Here is a 19698-nt window from a genome sequence, read left to right on the forward strand (position 1 = left end):
ACAGGAGAAGGGGCAAAGGCCGATTACTGGTGCCTTAAAACCGGTCGCTTCGGGCAGATGGGGCTCGTCAGCCCCGGCTGGCAGCTCATCGAGGAGAAGCAAAACTCAAACCTCCACTGTCCTGCGGCTTTACCCACTCGGGGGGAAGGCTTTGGGACTAAACCCTGATGGAAAAATCCGGAGCTGGAGTCCCTACGTTGAGTTCAACGCCGATTGGCAACTCCTGGTGCCAGACTGCGTGGAGAGGGGTTGCCTGTTTGCTCTCCATATCGTACTGCCCCGGCTAGCATATCACTGGGAGGTAATGGCCATGGTCGACCTCCGACCAGCGGGTGTCCGCGTCTCAGCTTCCAGCCACTGGCCTTTGACTTGCTACACCACTGGCTCCTGCCCCTACCTCTCGTGGTCCCCGAACACGTTTACAAACAACGGGAATGCTCACCGAGGCTCCTGCTTTCTGCAGAGGGAGTGCTGGGTACGCACGTCTGTACTCGCCTCAGTCTGTAGAGAGCGTCCCAACGAGCTGCTTCACTGCGTGGTGTGGGAACTGCACTGCGGCAGACAGGAAGTCTGGACAGTGGCTGGTCAGAACTGCCCAGAGAGTCGCCAGCCTACCCACCATCACGGACACGTATACAGAAAGGGGCCGGTACCATCATGAAGGATCCCACCCACCCTGCTCACGATCTGTCGTCCCACTCCTGTCAGGGAGGAGGCTACGTAGCATCCACACCAGGACCACCAGACTCAAAAACAGTGACTTTCGCCAAGCAGTGAGGCTGATCGACATCTCCACCCACTAACCCACCCCTCCACACCCCCAATCACCCACTGACCCACCCCTCCACACACCTCCAAACACCCACTGACCCATCCGTCCACACCCCCAATCACCCACCGACCCACCCCTCCACACCCCCATCACCCACTGACCCACCCCTCCACACCCCCAATCACCCACTGACCCACCCCTCCACACACCTCCAAACACCCACTGACCCACCCCTCCACACACCCCCAATCACCCACTGACCCACCCCTCCACACACCCCCAATCACCCACTGACCCACCCCTCCACACCCCCAATCACCCACTGACCCACCCCACCACACCGCCAATCACCCACTGACCCACCCCTCCACACACCCCCAATCACCCACTGACCCACCCCTCCACACCCCCAATCACCCACTGACTCACCCCTCCACACCCCCAATCACCTACTGACCCACCCCTCCACACCCCCAATCACCCACTGACTCACCCCTCCACACCCCCAATCACCCACTGACCCACCCCACCACACCCCCAATCACCCACTGACCCACCCCTCCACACACCCCCAATCACCCACTGACCCACCCCTCCACACCCCCAATCACCCACTGACCCACCCCTCCACACCCCCAATCACCCACTGACCCACCCCTCCACACCCCCAATCACCCACTGACCCACCCCTCCACACCCCCAATCACCCACTGACCCACCCCTCCACACACCTCCAAACACCCACTGACCCATCCGTCCACACACCCCCAAACACCCACTGACCCACCCCTCCACACCCCCAATCACCCACTGACCCACCCCTCCACACCCCCAATCACCCACTGACTCACCCCTCCACACACCCCCAATCACCCAGTGACCCACCCCTCCACACACCCCCAATCACCCACTGACCCACCCCTCCACACCCCCAATCACCCACTGACCTACACCTCCACATCCCCAATCACCCACTGACCCTCCCCTCCACACCCTCAATCACCCACTGACCCACCCCTCCACACCCCCAATCACCCACTGACCCACCCCTCCACACCCCCAATCACCCACTGACCCACCCCTCCACACCCCCAATCACCCACTGACCCACCCCTCCACACCCACAATCTCCCACCGACCACCCCTCCACACCCCGAATCACCCACTGACCCACCCCTCCTCACCCCCAATCACCCACTGACCCACCCCTCCGCACCCCCAATCACCCACTGACCCACCCCACCACACCCCCAATCACCCACAGACCCACCCCTCCACACCCCCAATCACCCACTGACCCACCCCTCCACACCCCCAATCACCCACTGACCCACCCCTCCACACCCCCAATCACCCACTGACCCACCCCTCCACACCCGCAATCACCCACTGACCCACCCCTCCACACCCCCAATCACCCACTGACACACCCCTCCACACCCCCAATCACCCACTGAACCACCCCTCCACACCCCCAATCACCCACTGACCCATCCGTCCACACCCCCAATCACCCACTGACCCACCCCTCCACACCCCCAATCACCCACTGACCCACCCCTCCACACCCCCAATCACCCACTGACCGACCCCTCCACACCCCCAATCACCCACTGACCCACCCCTCCACACCCCCAATCACCCACTGACCCACCCCCCCACACTCACTGACCCACCCTTCCACACCCCCCCCACCGACCCAACCCTCCACACCCCCAATCACCGACCCAACCCTCCACACCCCCAATCACCCACTGACCCACCCCACCACACCCCCAATCACCCACTGACCCACCCCTCCACACACTCCCAATCACCCACTGACCCACCCCTCCACACCCCCAATCACCCACTGACCCACCCCACCACACCCCCAATCACCCACTGACCCACCCCTCCACACACCCCCAATCACCCACTGACCCACCCCTCCACACACCCCCAATCACCCACTGACCCACCCCTCCACACACCCCCAATCACCCACTGACCCACCCCTCCACACCCCCAATCACCAATACTTTATCATTTCCTGTCAGAGACACCTCATGTCCAGACACTCCTGTGCCCAGCGTCACTTTATAGCACTTCATTCAGATTTTTCAATGGACGATAAATCCATGAACCTGGTGATGTGACCACTGACGCCAGGCAGACAATTTCTGAAGAGTATTGATAATGGCTGGGGGGTCACCCATTTTGTAAAGTCACTGCCCAAAAGAACGCAATGGCAAACCACTTCCATTAGAAAAATTTGCCAGGAACAATCATGGTCGCCCACGTCACACGACACGGCGCATAATGATGATGTCATAAGGCACGGCGCATAATAATGATGAATACTACTGCCAAAACAACAACTTTCATGTCATATGTCAGTGATATTAAACCTGATTCTGATCCTGATCCTGAGGTTGGCTGGTATGGGAAATGGAAAAACTTCTCGAGGAGAAGTAAGGGATTGATATTCCTGGATTAAGGACTGGGAGCATTAACTGTTCCTTGGGCTCTTGAGCTCATGAACCGTGGAGGTAATATTGCAGCTCTATAAAACCTTGGTTAGACCACACTTGGAGCGTTGTGCTCACTTGTGGGAAGGATGTGGAAGCTTTAGAAGGGATTTACCAGGATGATGCCTGGACAGGAGATTACATCTGATAAGGAGAGCTCAGAACATCCATTCACCATCCACCCACAGGCTATATATAACCCTGTAACCCTTCACACCCTGACTGATCAGCCTGTGCTTGTGGCATCAAATTCTGCAGGACTCACCACTCTGTGGCTAAGGAACTTGCTCCGCATCCCCGTTCTACCTCTCTTCTCAGGCTGTGTCCTCTGGTTCTGAATTCTAGTGACCCACCAACTGGTCCCCATTTGGCAACCTTTTGTTCATTCCGTATGGGGGACCCTGTGCTGTGTGTGACTGCCGGCCCCAGAGTAAAGCCGCCTCGCTTGGCTGTATTCGCGGGCGTGGTTGACTGACCTTTTCAGAATGGCAGGCGGTGACTAGTGGGGTACCGCAAGGCTCAGTGCTGGGACACCAGTTGTTTACAATATATATTAATGACTTGGATGAGGGAATTAAATGCAGCATCTCCAAGTTTGCGGATGACACGAAGCTGCGTGGCAGAGTTAGCAGTGAGGAGGATGCTAAGAGGATGCAGGGTGACTTGGATAGGTTGGGTGAGTGGGCAAACTCATGGCAGATGCAATTTAATGTGGATAAATGTGAAGTTATCCACTTTGGTGGCAAAAATAGGAAAACAGATTATTATCTGAATGGTGGCCGATTAGGAAAAGGGGAGGTGCAATGAGACCTGGGTGTCATTATACACCAGTCATTGAAAGTGGGCATACAGGTACAGCAGGCGGTGAAAAAGGCGAACGGTATGCTGGCATTTATAGCGAGAGGATTCGAGTACAGGAGCAGGGAGGTACTACTGCAGTTGTACAAGGCCTTGGTGAGACCACACCTGGAGTATTGTGTGCAGTTTTGGTCCCCTAATCTGAGGAAAGACATCTTTGCCATAGAGGGAGTACAAAGAAGGTTCACCAGATTGATTCCTGGGATGGCAGGACTTCCATATGATGAAAGACTGAATGAACTAGGCTTGTACTCGTTGGAATTTAGAAGATTGAGGGGGGATCTGATTGAAACGTATAAGATCCTAAAGGGATTGGATAGGCTAGATGCAGGAAGATTGTTCCCGATGTTGGGGAAGTCCAGAACGAGGGGTCACAGTTTGAGGATAGAGGGGAAGCCTTTTAGGACCGAGATTAGGAAAAACTTCTTCACACAGAGAGTGGTGAATCTGTGGAATTCTCTGCCACAGCAAACTGTTGAGGCCAGTTCATTGGCTATATTTAAGAGGGAGTTAGATATGGCCCTTGTGGCTACGGGGGTCAGGGGGTATGGAGGGAAGGCTGGGGCGGGGTTCTGAGTTGGATGATCAGCCATGATCATAATAAATGGCGGTGCAGGCTCGAAGGGCCAAATGGCCTACTCCTGCACCTATTTTCTATGTTTCTATGTAAGCTCGGAACGTGAGCGAGCTAAAGCTTTTCTCTCTGGAGTGAAGGAGGACGTGATGTGATTCGACAGAGGGAAACAATACAAAAGGAGGCATGGACAGTCTGGGCAGTCAGAGACTTTTTCTCAGCACGAAAGTGGCTACTACAAGGGGGCATGTATTTAAGGTGTTTGGGGGACAGTATAGAGGGATGTCAGAGGTAAGTTTTTTTTACACAGAGAGTAGTTGGGTGTGTGAGATCCCCTACCGGGTGTTCTGGTAAAGGCGGATACTATTAGGGAGATTTAGGAGACTCTTAGATGGATAATAGAGAAAAAAAAATCAGAATCAGGTTTAAATTCAGCGGCATATGTCGTGAAATTTGTTAACTTAGCAGCAGCAGTTCAATGCAATACATAAAAATAATAATGAGTAAATCAATTACAGTATACATATAATGAATAGATTTTAAAATCATGCAAAAACATAAATAATATATATATTTAAAAAGTGAGGTAGCGTTCATGGGTCAGTGTCCATTTAGGAATCGGATGGCAGAGGGGAAGAAGCTGTTCCTAAATCGCCTGGCCTGCTGAGTTCCTCCAGCATTTTGTGTGTGTTGCTCAGATTTCCAGCAACTGCAAATTCCCTCTTGTTTGTGACAAACCTCCTGCTTCATCCGCGGCTGTTGGGTTGGGAATGTACTCTTTGTGGGCACACACGCATCCACACAGGTTTTAATGAAGTCGGTAACAACTGCAGCAAACTCATCCAGGTTCAAAGATGAATCCCTGAATACAGTCCAGTCCACCGATTCAAAGCAGTCCTGTAGGCGCTCCTGTGCTTCCCTTGTCCAAACCTTCTTGGTCCTCATTGCTGGTGCTGCAGTCTTCAGTCTCTGCCTATGGTCAGGGAGTAGAAGTACAGCCAGGTGATCAGACTTCCCGAAGTGAGAGCGTGGAATAGCACGGTAGGCATTCTTGATGGTGGTGTACAATGGTCCAGTGTGTTGTTTCCTCTGGTGTTGCAAGTGATTTGTTGATGGTGATTATTTAGTGACTTTTTCAAGCTGGCCTGGCTAAAATCCCCCCAAGTCATGGGGAAGGTGTCAGGGTGTGCTGTCTTGTGCCTGTTGATCACATCACTGGGATCTTCTAGAAAAATGAGGTCTATGTGGGGGTGGTGTAGGCTGAAAGATCTTTATACTGAGGGAGGAACCCTCACATTCCACGGGGACGATGTGCAGACTGCTGTACTACTGAATGAACCGACACCCGATTTCTAAACTGTGGCTTATCAGTGAGGACACAGGATGGGATGGTGTTGAGGGAATTTCTGTCTAACCTGCAGTTTCCCGGTCGTGGAGACACAGGATGGGGTGGTGTTGAGGGGATTTCTGTCTAACCTGCGGTTTCCCGGTCGTGGGGGCACAGGATGGGATGGTGTTGAGGGAATTTCTGTCTAACCTGCAGTTTCCCGGTCGTGGAGACACAGGATGGGGTGGTGTTGAGGGGATTTCTGTCTAACCTGCGGTTTCCCGGTCGTGGGGGCACAGGATGGGATGGTGTTGAGGGAATTTCTGTCTAACCTGCAGTTTCCTGGTCGTGGAAACACAGGATGGGATGGTGTTGAGGGAATTTCTGTCTAACCTGTGGTTTCCCGGTCGTGGGGACACAGGATGGGATGGTGTTGAGGGAATTTCTGTCTAACCTGGGGTTTCCTGGTCGTGGAAACACAGGATGGGATGGTGTTGAGGGAATTTCTGTCTAACCTGCGGTTTCCCGGTCATAGGAACACAGGATGGGATGGTGTTGAGGGAATTTCTGCCTAACCTGTGGTTTATCAGTGGGGGAGACACAGGATGGGATGGTGTTGAGGGAATTTCTGTCTAACCTGTGGTTTATCAGTGGGGGAGACACAGGATGGGATGGTGTTGAGGGAATTTCTGTCTAACCTGGGGTTTCCCAGTCGTGGAGACACAGGATGGGATGGTGTTGAGGGAATTTCTGTCTAACCTGCAGTTTCCCGGTCATGGGAACACAGGATGGGATGGTGTTGAGGGGATTTCTGTCTAACCTGCAGTTTCCCGGTGGTGGGGACACAGTTGGGATGGAGTTGAGGGTATTTCTGTCTAACCTGGGTTTCCAGTCATTGGGACACAGGATGGGATGGTGTTGAGGGAATTTCTGTCTAACCTGCGATTTCCCGGTCGTGGGGACACAGGATGGGATGGTGTTGAGGGAATTTCTGTCTAACCTGCGGTTTCCCGGTCATGGGAACACAGGATGGGATGGTGTTGAGGGGATTTCTGTCTAACCTGCGGTTTCCCGGTGGTGGGGACACAGTTGGGATGGTGTTGAGGAAGTTTTATCTTTTACCTGTGTGACTACCTTATTGTGTCCCGTCGTCAGGCAATGCTGCAGTGCCCGGCGGAGTTTGTGTATCAGGAAGTGATTTTGCAACCGGAGAAAATGGTCACGTGGAACCGGACGGTGGCTGTATGTCAGGTACTCTCTCTCTCTCTCTCTGTCTTGGGAATCAACCCTGTCACCGCTCCCCTCCGCGGGGATCGCGGCCTCTGCCCTCAGCTTGTTAGTGACGCTCTGTGACGGCCTCCCGCTGCCGCCGTCTCCCAGCGTGGTGTTTTGGCCTTGGATCACAGCTTCCGAGCAGGCTGGCCCACTCCCCCCCACCAGTAACTCTCCCTCTGCTTGCCTCCCAGGTCCTGCAACGCGTGGACGACAACACCATGATCACCTACGACGTGTCTGCTGGAGCTGCCGGAGGGGTCGTCTCTGCCAGGTGAGCTGTCCGGCACAGGAGCGGCCCCCTTCCTGGCTCGTCCCCCTTCCTGGCTGGTCGGAAAGCGCCCGGGGTGATTCAGGTGGCTCACTTCACACAGCACGGCCCATTACAGCACAGCGCAGGCCCTGTTGTTCCATCCCTTTAACCTGCTCCAGTATCAATCTAAACCTTCCCTCCTCCATCGCCCTCCATTTTTCTATCATCTGCGTGCCTATCTAAGAGCCTCTTCTGTCTCTGGAACGTACCTGCCTCTCCCACCGCCCCTGGCAGGGCGTTCCACACACCCACCACTCTCTGTGTGAAAATACCCTCTGACGTCCCCTGCTATACCTTCCTCCCTAGTGCCCCCTTCTGTTGGCCATTTCTGAAAAGAGTCTCTGAATGTCCCCTCGGTTTCTCATCAGCTTGTACACCTCTATCGAGTCGCCTCACTCCAAAGGGCTCACTCAGCCTGTCCTCGTAAGACACGCTCTCCAATCCGGACGGTGTCCCACTGAGCCTCCTCCCGCTCCCTCACTCTTCCAGATTCCCCCAGTTGCCGTCAGATTCACAGCCCTGCAATGTGTTAGACTTGCCTGTGTCCCCGCTACCTCTCTCCGGTAAAAGACAGCACACCTGCTGGCTTCAGTCATCCGCACCTCCCCCACGGGCAGCAGGGCCTAACACTTCTGCCTGACACCGGCAATCTCCTTGGTAGTAAAGGGAACACCTCATCAGGCCTTGGGGAGTTGTCCATCTCCCAAATCATTTAATATCCTTTTAATCTTTTTCTTCATCCGTTTTTTTAAATTTAGAGATACGGTACTGTAGAGTTTAGAGTTCAAATCCTCTGTAAGAAAGTTTGTACTTTCTCCCCCTGGTTTCCTCCGGGTCCAAAGACATAGCGGTTGGCAGGTTCAGATAGATAGATAGATATACTTTTATCGATCCCGAGGGAAATTTGGTTTCATTACAGCCGCACCAACCAAGAATAGAGCATAAATATAGCAATACAAAAACCATAAACAATCAAACAACAAAATGCAAACTATGCCAGATGCAAAAAATAAGTCCAGGACCAGCCTATTGGCTCAGGGTGTCTGACCCTCCACGGGAGGAGCTGCACGTTCGATGGCCACAGGCAGGAACGACCTCCCGTGCCGCCCAGTCTTGTATCTCAGTGGAATATGGCCGAAGTCCAACAGTAGAAAGTTCAATATCTGGTCTACAAACACGTTCCTCGATCGTAATACGACCCGGATTGTTAACCAGAACAGTAAGCACCCAACTCCTTTACGCTTACCGCTCTCAGTGCAGTTCCGGTCAGCCCGAACAGTCTGGAAGCCATCCATGGAGAAATTCACCTGTAAATTGTCCCGTGGGTAGGCTGGGGTTAAATTGGAAGGACGGACTCTGCCCTGTATCTCTAAAAACAGTGTGCTGACAGCCCCTTCCCGACCGAATCGCGGCGTCCTCACTGCCCTTTCCGCCCTTCCAGCCGCCGGCTGGCTCGCGCGGGTGGGCGCCGCGACGTTGCGTGTTCATCCCGGGTTAGCGCGGCGGTGGCTGCAGCCCGGGGCCCGCCGACGTTCGGGGTTCAGTTCCAGCGCCCTGTGCGGGGGGGTCGCCACGTGGGCGCCCGGGGTGCTCCCGTTTACTACCGCGGCACGAAGGCGTCCGGGTTAGTAGGCTAATTGGTCATTGTAAATTGTCCCAATGTGAGGCTAGGCTCAGGGTTGCTGGGGTCCCCAAGGTTGTCGCTGACGGGGGTGGTGGTGCGGACAGGCTCCCACTACCTATAAAGTGCTCCCAATGGCGTGCAATTCGAACGGCCTCTGACAACCAAATCAAACTCCTGGCCTTCACGTGTGGCTTAGCTACTAGGCCCGGCGGAGCTGTTTCTACTGACAGGAGAAGGGGCAAATGCAGACAGACCACTGGGGCCTCAAAACCAGTCACTTCGGGCAGGTGGGGCCCGTCAGCCCTGGACGTCAGCCCGCCTAGGAGAAGGAAAATTCTGATTTTAAACCTCCGCTGCCTCGCGACCGCAACCACCCACGGGAAAGGCTTCGGGAGTAAACCCCGAGGAAGAAATCCGGAGCCAGGGTCCCAAAGTCAGTTTGATGTTGTTTACAACTTCACTCTGGCAGCCTCTGTGACGACACTGGTGCCAACCTGTATCGTCACTTGCCCTTCCCTTGGACTACATCATTGACGTGGAGAGGGGGAGCTCACCGCACGGGCAACAGCCGGTTCTTCAAATCTTCCCGCCCAGGCTTGCGCCCTGGAGAGGAGACAGTCCACCGGAGGCGCAAACCTGTGATCCCCCGGGATCGACGGCTGACTGCTAACGTACTATACTAGTGCTGAGGAAACGGAGAGTCTGCAGAGAGAATTGGATAGATTGGAAGAATGGGCAGAGAAGTGGCAAATGAAGTACAATGTTGGAAAGTGTATGGTTATGCACTTTGGCAGAAAAAATAAACGGGCAGACTATTATTTAAATGGGGAAAGAATTCAAAGTTCTGAGATGCAACGGGACTTGGGAGTCCTCGCACAGGATACCCTTAAAGTTAACCTCCAGGTTGAGTCAGTAGTGAAGAAGGCGAATGCAATGTTGGCATTCATTTCTAGAGGAATAGAGTATAGGAGCAGGGATGTGATGTTGAGGCTCTATAACGCGCTGGTGAGACCTCACTGGAGGACTGTGGGCAGTTTTGGTCTCCTTATTTAAGAAAGGATGTGCTGACGTTGGAGAGGGTGCAGAGAAGATTCACTAGAATGATTCCGGGAATGAGAGGGTTAACATATGAGGAACGTTTGTCCGCTCTTGGACTGTATTCCTTGGAGTTTAGAAGAATGAGGGGAGACCTCATAGAAACATTTCGAATGTTAAAAGGCATGGACAGAGTGGATGTGGCAAAATTGTTTCCCATGATGGGGGAGTCTAGTACGAGAGGGCATGACTTAAGGATTGAAGGGCGCCCATTCAGAACAGAGATGCGAAGAAATTTTTTTAGCCAGAGGGTGGGGAATCTATGGAATTTGTTGCCACGGGCAGCAGTGGAGGCCAAGTCATTGGGTGTATTTAAGGCAGAGATTGATAGGTATCTGAGTAGCCAGGGCATCAAAGGTTATGGTGAGAAGGCGGGGGAGTGGGACTAAATGGGAGAATGGATCAGCTCATGATAAAATGGCGGAGCAGACTCGATGGGCCGAATGGCCTACTTCTGCTCCGTTGTCTTAAGGTCTTATGGTTGCTGGGCGTCGCGGACAGTTGGACGGGAAGGTGCTGCTCTGTGGTGTATCACTAACAAACAGATAAATCCATGCTTCCCGTCGATCCACAGGGATTTTGTAAACGTGCGTCGCATTGAGAAAAAGGGGGAGATGTACATCTCATCAGGCATGTCAACCACTCACGACTCTCGGCCCCCGCTGACCAAGTACATCAGGTAGGTGGCAAGTTGTTCACCCCGGGGCCCCAGGCCACTCGTTCCCGTCAGGACGAGAGCAGTTAAAGCTTGCGTGGGAATTCCCTTTGGGAACGAGACAGTCAGCACTTGACATGGATGCTAAAGAGACCATAAGGCAGAATCAGGTTATTCGGCCCATCATATCTGCTCTCCTATTCCATCACGGCTGATTTACTATCCCTCTAAACCCTGTTCTCCTGCCTTCTCCCCGTAACCTTTGACACCCTGACTAATCAAGAAACTGTCAACCTCCACTTTAAATATATCCACATATGTATGTTGAAATGAATTCCACAGATTCGCCACACACTGGCTGAAGAAATTCCTCCTCACCCCTGTTCTAAATGGACGTCTCTCTATTCTGAGTCTGTGGCCCCTGGTTCGAGACTCCCTCACTACAGGGAAACATCCTCTCCACATCCACTCTATCTGTGCCCTCTGGTCCTAGACTCCCCCACCATAGGAAACATCCTCTCCACATCCACTCTATCTGTGTCCTCTGGTCCTAGACTCCCCCACTATAGGGAACATCCTCTCCACATCCACTCTATCTGTGTCCTCTGGTCCTAGCCTCCCCCACTATAGGAAACATCCTCTCCACATCCACTCTATCGAGCCCTTTCAATATTCAATAGGTTTCAATGAAATTTCCCTCATTCTTCCAAACTCTAGCGACTACAGGCCCAGAGCCATCAAAAGCTCCTCATGTATTAACCCTTTCACTCTCAATCGTTCTCATGCACCTCCTCTGCACCATCTCCAATGCCAGCTCATCTGTTCCGAGATAAGAGGCCCAAAACCGCTCATAATACTCCCACTGGGGTCTGGCCAATGCCTAATAAAGCCCCAGCACTACATACCATCTTTTATACTCTAGTCCGCTCTAATATCGCATTCACCTTCCTCATCACCGACTCGACCTGCAAGTTAACCTTCAGGGGATCCTGCATGAGGACTGCCAAGCTGACTTTGCATGTCAGCTTTCTGAATTTTCTGCTTGTTTAGCAAGTAGTCGACACCTTTGTTCCTTGCACCAAAGGGCATGACCATATGCTTTCCGACATTGTATTCCATCTGCCAATTCCCCTCGTCCAGAGCTCCCAACCTGGGTCCATGGACCGCTTATAGGTAGATAGATAGACAGACATACTTTATTGATCCCGAGGGAAATTAGGTTTTGTGACAGTTGCACCAACCAAGAATAGAGTATAAATATAGCAATATAAACCATAAATAATTAAATATAAATACGTAAATTATGCCAGATAGAAATGAGTCCAGGACCAGCCTGTTGGCTCAGGGTGTCTGACCCTCCAAGGGAGGAGTTGTAAAGTTTGATGGCCACAGGCAGGAATGACTTCCTATGATGCTCAGTGTTGCATCTCGGTGGAATGAGTCTCTGGCTGAATGTACTCCTGTGCCCAACCAGTACATTATGTAGTGGATGGGAGACATTGTCCAAGATGGCATGCAACTTGGACAGCATCCTCTTTTCAGACACCACCGTCAGAGAGTCCAGTTCCATCCCCACCACATCACTGGCCTTACGAATGAGTTTGTTGATTCAATTGGTGTCTGCTACCCTCAGTCTGCTGCCCCAGCACACAACAGCAAACATGATCGCACTGGCCACCACAGACTCATAGAACATCCTCAGCATCATCCGGCAGATGTTAAAGGACCTCAGTCTCCTCAGGAAATAGAAACGCCTTGCTTAATGGTGTTGGTCCGTGGCATAAAACCAGTTGAGAGCCCCTCTCCTAGTCTGTACAAGTCCTTCTGCCGTCTCCCTGCTTCCTCAACAACACCTGCCCCTCCACCTACCATCTGCAGACTTGGCCACGAAGCCATCAATTCTATCATCCAAGTCATTGACATATAATGTGAAAAGCAGCAGACCCCGTACTGACCCCTGTGGAACAGCACTGGTCACTGGCAGTCAACCAGAACAGCCCCCTTTATTCCCTCTCTTTGCCTCCTGCCAGCCAGCCAGTGCTTTATCCACACTGGTACCTTTTCTGTCATGACACCGAGCTCTTGTTCAGCAGCCTCTCATGTGCAGCACCTTCTGAAAATCCAGGTAAACAACATCCACAGACTCCCCTTTGTCTCTCTTGCCTGTTAGCCCCTCAAAGAATCCCAGCAGATTTGTCAGGCAAGATTTTCCCTGTGAACGTAGAACGGTACTGTACTGATAGACAGGATTTTTCCTGTAGTGGGGGCATCTAGGACCAGAGGACACAGATAGCGTGGATGTGGAGAGAATGTTTCCTATAGTGGGGGAGTCTAGGACCAGAGGACACAGATAGAGTGGATGTGGAGAGGATGTTTCCTATAGTGGGGGAGTCTGGGACCAGAGGACACAGATAGAGTGGATATGGAGAGGATGTTTACTATAGTGGGGGAGTCTAGGACCAGAGGACACAGATAGAGTGGATGTGGAGAGGATGTTTCCTGTAGTGGGGGGAGTCTAGGACCAGAGGACACAGATAGAGTGGATGTGGAGAGGATGTTTCCTATAGTGGGGGAGTCTAGGACCAGAGGACACAGATAGAGTGGATGTGGAGAGGATGTTTCCTGTAGTGGGGGGAGTCTAGGACCAGAGGACACAGATAGAGTGGATGTGGAGAGGATGTTTCCTATAGTGGAGGAGTCCAGGACCAGAGGACACAGAGTGGATATGGAGAGGATGTTTCCTGTAGTGGGGGGAGTCTAGGACCAGAGGACACTGATAGAGTGGATGTGGAGAGGATGTTTCCTGCAGTGGGGGAGTCCAGGACCAGAGGACACAGATAGAGTGGACGTGGAGAGGATGTTTCCTATATTGGGGGAGTCTAGGACCAGAGGACACAGATAGAGTGGATGTGGAGAGGATGTTTCCTATAGTGGGGCAGTCTAGGACCAGAGGACACAGATAGAGTGGACGTGGAGAGGATGTTTCCTATAGTGGGGGAGTCTAGGACCAGAGGACACAGATAGAGTGGATGTGGAGAGGATGTTTCCTATAGTGGGGGAGTTGACGACCAGAGAACACAGATAGAGTGGGTGTGGAGAGGATGTTTCCTATGGTGGGGGAGTCTGGGACCAGAGGACACAGATAGAGTGATGTGGAGAGGATGTTTACTATAGTGGGGGAGTCTAGGACCAGAGGACACAGATAGAGTGGATGTGGAGAGGATGTTTCCTGTAGTGGGGGGAGTCTAGGACCAGAGGACACAGATAGAGTGGATGTGGAGAGGATGTTTCCTATAGTGGGGGAGTCTAGGACCAGAGGACACAGATAGAGTGGATGTGGAGAGGATGTTTCCTGTAGTGGGGGGAGTCTAGGACCAGAGGACACAGATAGAGTGGATGTGGAGAGGATGTTTCCTATAGTGGAGGAGTCCAGGACCAGAGGACACAGAGTGGATATGGAGAGGATGTTTCCTGTAGTGCGGGGAGTCTAGGACCAGAGGACACAGATAGAGTGGATGTGGAGAGGATGTTTCCTATAGTGGGGGAGTCTAGGATCAGAGGACACAAATAGAGTGGATGTGGAGAGGATGTTTTCTGTAGTGGGGGGAGTCTAGGACCAGAGGGCACAGATAGAGTGCATGTGGAGAGGATGTTTCCTATAGTGGGGGAGTCTAGGACCAGAGGACTACAATGTTGTGCTGATCCAGTTAAATTCATAATCCCTTTAGCCTACACAATGCCGTTATCCCTCCATCTCTCTCAAACTCAGGTGCCTATCTAAACACCTGTTAAGAGTCTCTGGTGTATTGGTCTCTATCACCACCCCAGGCACATTCCACTCTCTGTAAAAGAAAAACTTACCGCTCATATGTCCTTTGAAATTGCCCCCTCTCACCTTCAGTGCATGTCCTCTGGTATTAGGGATTTGAACCCTGGGAGACAGATACTCTCTGTGCACTCTGTCTGTGCCGCTGATAATCTTGTAAACCTCTGTCAGATCTCCCGTCAGTCTCCAACACTCCAGAGAAAACGACCCAAGTTTGTCCAGCCTCTCGTGATAGCACACACCCTCCAAACCAGGCAGCCTCCTGGTAAACCTCCTCTGCGCCCTCTCCGAAGTCTCGACATCCTTCCTGTCGTGGGGTGGCCAGAACTGTGCACTATACTCCAGATGTGGCCTAGCTGGAGTTTTATAAAGGGAGGGACATTGACTCAGACCATGCAGTTTATAAAACTGCAACATAATCCCCTGGCTTTTGAATTCTATCCCGCGACTAATAGGGGCAAGCATGCCATATGCCTTCCTAACTGTCTTATTAACCCTGAAGGAAACCAGGCTGACTTTGGCCTGTGTTATCACGTGCCGAAAAACCCTGAAACTTCACCCTCGATAGTGGACTCCAACATCTTCCCAGCCACTGAGGTCAGACTAACTGGCCTATGACTTCCTTTTAACACACATCAAAGTTGCTGGTGAACGCAGCAGACCAGGCAGCATCTCCAGGAAGAGGTGCAGTCGACGTTTCAGGCCGAGACCCTTCGTCAGGACTAACTGAAGGAAGACCTAGTAACGTTAGGATTAGTGCAGAGGGAGTGGAGAGCAGAGCGTTCCGAAGGAGTGAGGTTGGAATGGAAACAAGGTGCGGTGAAGTCGAGACGGTTGATGTCCCGTTGGCAGTTAGCGATAAAGAGAACCAGAGCAGGCAGAAGACCAGAGCGGGGTGTCCATGAAGAGGAGGAGGGTTGATGACGGGAGAAGGGGTCATCGGTGGGGGTGGAAGAGTCCTTGCCGAAGAAGTAGGCTCGGAGACGGAGATGGCGGAAGAAGAGTTCTGCATCGTGGCGAACGCAGAACTCGCTGAGGTGTGGGTGAAGGGGGACAAAGGTGAGGCCCTTACTGAGGACAGAGCGTTCTTACTTACCTCTTACTAGCTCTTCATTCAAGTTAGTCCTGACGAAGAGTCTCGGCCCGAAACGTCGACTGTACCTCTTCCAAGAGATGCTGCCTGGCCTGCTGCGTTCACCAGCAGCTTTGATGTGTGTTGCTTGAATTTCCAGCGTCTGCAGAATTCCTCCTGTTTACATTTAGAACTTCCTTTCTTCTACGCCCCAACGTAGAGCAACATTTGCAATTTCCCAGTCCTCCGGAACGGTCTTCAGCTTAGTAACTTGTAGCCAAGCATGAAACTCCAGCATTTAATGCTTCACCTGTGGAGAATTCCTCACTTTCGGCTTTGTCCTTGGGTTTGGGGGATAATTACTCTGTGCTCCGGGGTGGAGAAGTGTTGGGTGGAAGTCCTCTGACGGCCAGTAGGTGGCGGTGTTGGTCCCTGTCTGATGTGCTGCTATCAGAGTCACGTTTAACATCACCGACCTTTGTCGTAAAGTTTGTCGTTTCCCTGCAGCAGGAATAAAAAACATCTCTAAATCACAATCAGAAATACTTGATCTTTAAAAAAGAAATAAATGGAATAACTGGTGCGAAAAGGGAGCAATGAACAGAAACAATAAAGTAGTGAGTTAGATTTCACTGCCCGTTCAGGAAGCTGACGGTAGGCGGGAAGAAGCTGTTCCTGAAACATTGAGAACATGAGACATGGGAGCAGAATTATGCTATTCCATCGTGGGTGATTTATTACCCCACTCAACGCCATGCTCCTATGACCTTTCACACCCTGACTAATCTGTCAACCTCCGCTTTAAATATACCCAATGACTTGGCCTCCACAGCTGTCTGTGGTAATAAATTTCACAGATTCACCACCCTCTGGCTAAAGAAATTCCTCCTCATCTCTGTTCTAAAGGGATGTCTCTCAATTTTGAAGCTGTGTCCTCTGGTCCTACACTCCCCCAACTATAGGAAACATCCTCTCCACATCCACTCTATCTCTGTCCTCTGGTCCTAGACTCCCCCACTATAGAAAACATCATCTCCACGTCCACTCTGTCTGTGTCCTCTGGTCCTAGACTCCCCCAATATAGGAAACATCCTCTCCACATCCACTCTATCTCTGTCCTCTGGTCCTAGACTCCCCCACTATAGAAAACATCATCTCCACATCCACTCTATCTGTGTCCTCTGGTCCTAGACTCCCCCAATATAGGAAACATCCTCTCCACGTCCACTCTATCTGTGTCCACTGGTCCTAGACTCCCCCACTATAGGAAACATCCTCTCCACGTCCACTCTATCTGTGTCCTCTGGTCCTAGACTCCCCCACTATAGGAAACATCCTCTCCACATCCACTCTATCTGTGTCCTCTGGTCCTAGACTCCCCCCACTATAGGAAACATCCTCTCCACATCCACTCTAGGCCTTTTCAATATTAAATAGGTTGCAATGTGGTCCCTCCTCATTCTTCTGAACCCCAGTGGGTAGAGGCCCAGAGCCGTCAAACACTCCTCGTATGGTAACCATTGAATTTCTGGCAGAGGGGAGAACGGACCAGGAGGTTTTGTGGTGATCAAGTCTCTTCGGAACCCCAATATCTGCACTTTCATCTGGATACTGAACACAGACTTGAAGGTCAGTGCCATTTTGAGCTGCTTACCGTGAGGCACTGGGATTGGGGTGGGTTTTGAATGAGCATGCGGATTTGGCTCAGAGTTTCCCAGAAGCTGGAACCAGAATTTAAAGCCCCTCTCTGCCCCCTCCGCTGTTCACCACCACTCTAGACATGTCCCGGCACTCCCCTGTAATGAAAGAAGACCCCCCCCAATCACCCTCCCCCACCAACTCTGGTCACTGCAAGCGGTCAGCTGGCTGCTGTTGGCAGGATTCGGTCTCGGGCCAGTCCCCTTCTGTGTGGTTGTCCCCAGCACCAGGGCCGACTATCCCAAACGCTGATGTCCCTCCCAGTCTGATAACCCACCCCTGTCAAGCCCCTCTTCTCACTCGACTCCCCTTCCTTTCCCCAAACCACTGTTCTGTCCCCGTCTGATCCACTCTCACCACCCCAATCCCTTCCTGTCCCACCCAGTCCAACCCCTTGTCACCCACCCTCCCCCAGTCTGACCGACCCTCCTCCCCCCAATCTACTCCCTGATCCACTCTCACCACCCCAATCCCTTCCTGTCCCACCCAGTCCAACCCCTCGTCACCCACCCTCCCCCAGTCTGACCGACCCTCCTCCCCCCAATCTACTCCCTGATCCACTCTCACCACCCCAATCCTATCCTGTCCCACCCAGTCTGACCCCTCGTCACTCACCCTCCCCCAGTCTAACCGACCCTCCTCCCCCCAATCTACTCCCTGATCCACTCTCACCACCCCAATCCTTTCCTGTCCCACCCAGTCTGACCCCTCGTCACTCACCCTCCCCCAGTCTAACCGACCCTCCTCCCCCCAATCTACTCCCTGATCCACTCTCACCACCCCAATCCTTTCCTGTCCCACCCAGTCTGACCCCTCGTCACTCACCCTCCCCCAGTCTGACCGACCCTCCTCCCCCCAATCTACTCCCTGATCCACTCTCACCACCCCAATCCCTTCCTGTCCCACCCAGTCCAACCCGTCGTCACCCACCCTCCCCCAGTCTGACCGACCCTCCTCCCCCCAATCTACTCCCTGATCCACTCTCACCACCCCAATCCTTTCCTGTCCCACCCAGTCTGACCCCTCGTCACTCACCCTCCCCCAGTCTAACCAACCCTCCTCACCCCAATCTACTCCCTGATCCACTCTCACCACCCCAATCCTTTCCTGTCCCACCCAGTCTGACCCCTCGTCACTCACCCTCCCCCAGTCTAACCGACCCTCCTCCCCCCAATCTACTCCCTGATCCACTCTCACCACCCCAATCCCTTCCTGTCCCACCCAGTCCAACCCGTCGTCACCCACCCTCCCCCAGTCTGACCGACCCTCCTCCCCCCAATCTACTCCCTGATCCACTCTCACCACCCCAATCCTTTCCTGTCCCACCCAGTCTGACCCCTCGTCACTCACCCTCCCCCAGTCTAACCGACCCTCCTCCCCCCAATCTACTCCCTGATCCACTCTCACCACCCCAATCCTTTCCTGTCCCACCCAGTCTGACCCCTCGTCACTCACCCTCCCCCAGTCTAACCGACCCTCCTCCCCCCAATCTACTCCCTGATCCACTCTCACCACCCCAATCCTTTCCTGTCCCACCCAGTCTGACCCCTCGTCACTCACCCTCCCCCAGTCTAACCGACCCTCCTCCCCCCAATCTACTCCCTGATCCACTCTCACCACCCCAATCCTTTCCTGTCCCACCCAGTCTGACCCCTCGTCACTCACCCTCCCCCAGTCTAACCGACCCTCCTCCCCCCAATCTACTACCTGATCCACTCTCACCACCCCAATCCTTTCCTGTCCCACCCAGTCTGACCCCTCGTCACTCACCCTCCCCCAGTCTAACCGACCCTCCTCCCCCCAATCTACTCCCTGATCCACTCTCACCACCCCAATCCTTTCCTGTCCCACCCAGTCTGACCCCTCGTCACTCACCCTCCCCCAGTCTACTCCCTGATCCACTCTCACCACCCCAATCCTTTCCTGTCCCACCCAGTCCAACCCCTCGTCACCCACCCTCCCCCAGTCTGACCGACCCTCCTCCCCCCAATCTACTCCCTGATCCACTCTCACCACCCCAATCCTTTCCTGTCCCACCCAGTCCAACCCCTCGTCACCCACCCTCCCCCAGTCTGACCGACCCTCCTCCCCCCAATCTACTC

General features: G+C 53.1%; 1 protein-coding gene across 4 annotated transcripts in view; it reads left to right on the forward strand.

Annotated features, from left to right (window-relative positions):
- stard3 (StAR related lipid transfer domain containing 3) overlaps positions 1-17572 on the forward strand; it is a 118785-nt gene extending 101213 nt beyond the window's left edge. For all 4 annotated transcript variants that reach the window (XM_063037065.1, XM_063037063.1, XM_063037066.1 and 1 more), the window contains 4 exons: positions 7197-7292; positions 7508-7587; positions 10920-11024; positions 17434-17572. In XM_063037065.1, the coding sequence (XP_062893135.1) occupies positions 7197-7292; positions 7508-7587; positions 10920-11024; positions 17434-17557 (405 nt within the window). In that variant the 3' untranslated portion in view covers positions 17558-17572. The remainder of the gene's footprint in view (positions 1-7196; positions 7293-7507; positions 7588-10919; positions 11025-17433) is intronic.
- Positions 17573-19698: the final 2126 nt, after the last annotated feature.

This window comes from Mobula hypostoma, chromosome X1, assembly GCF_963921235.1.
Source record: "Mobula hypostoma chromosome X1, sMobHyp1.1, whole genome shotgun sequence".
NCBI lineage: Eukaryota > Metazoa > Chordata > Chondrichthyes > Myliobatiformes > Myliobatidae > Mobula > Mobula hypostoma.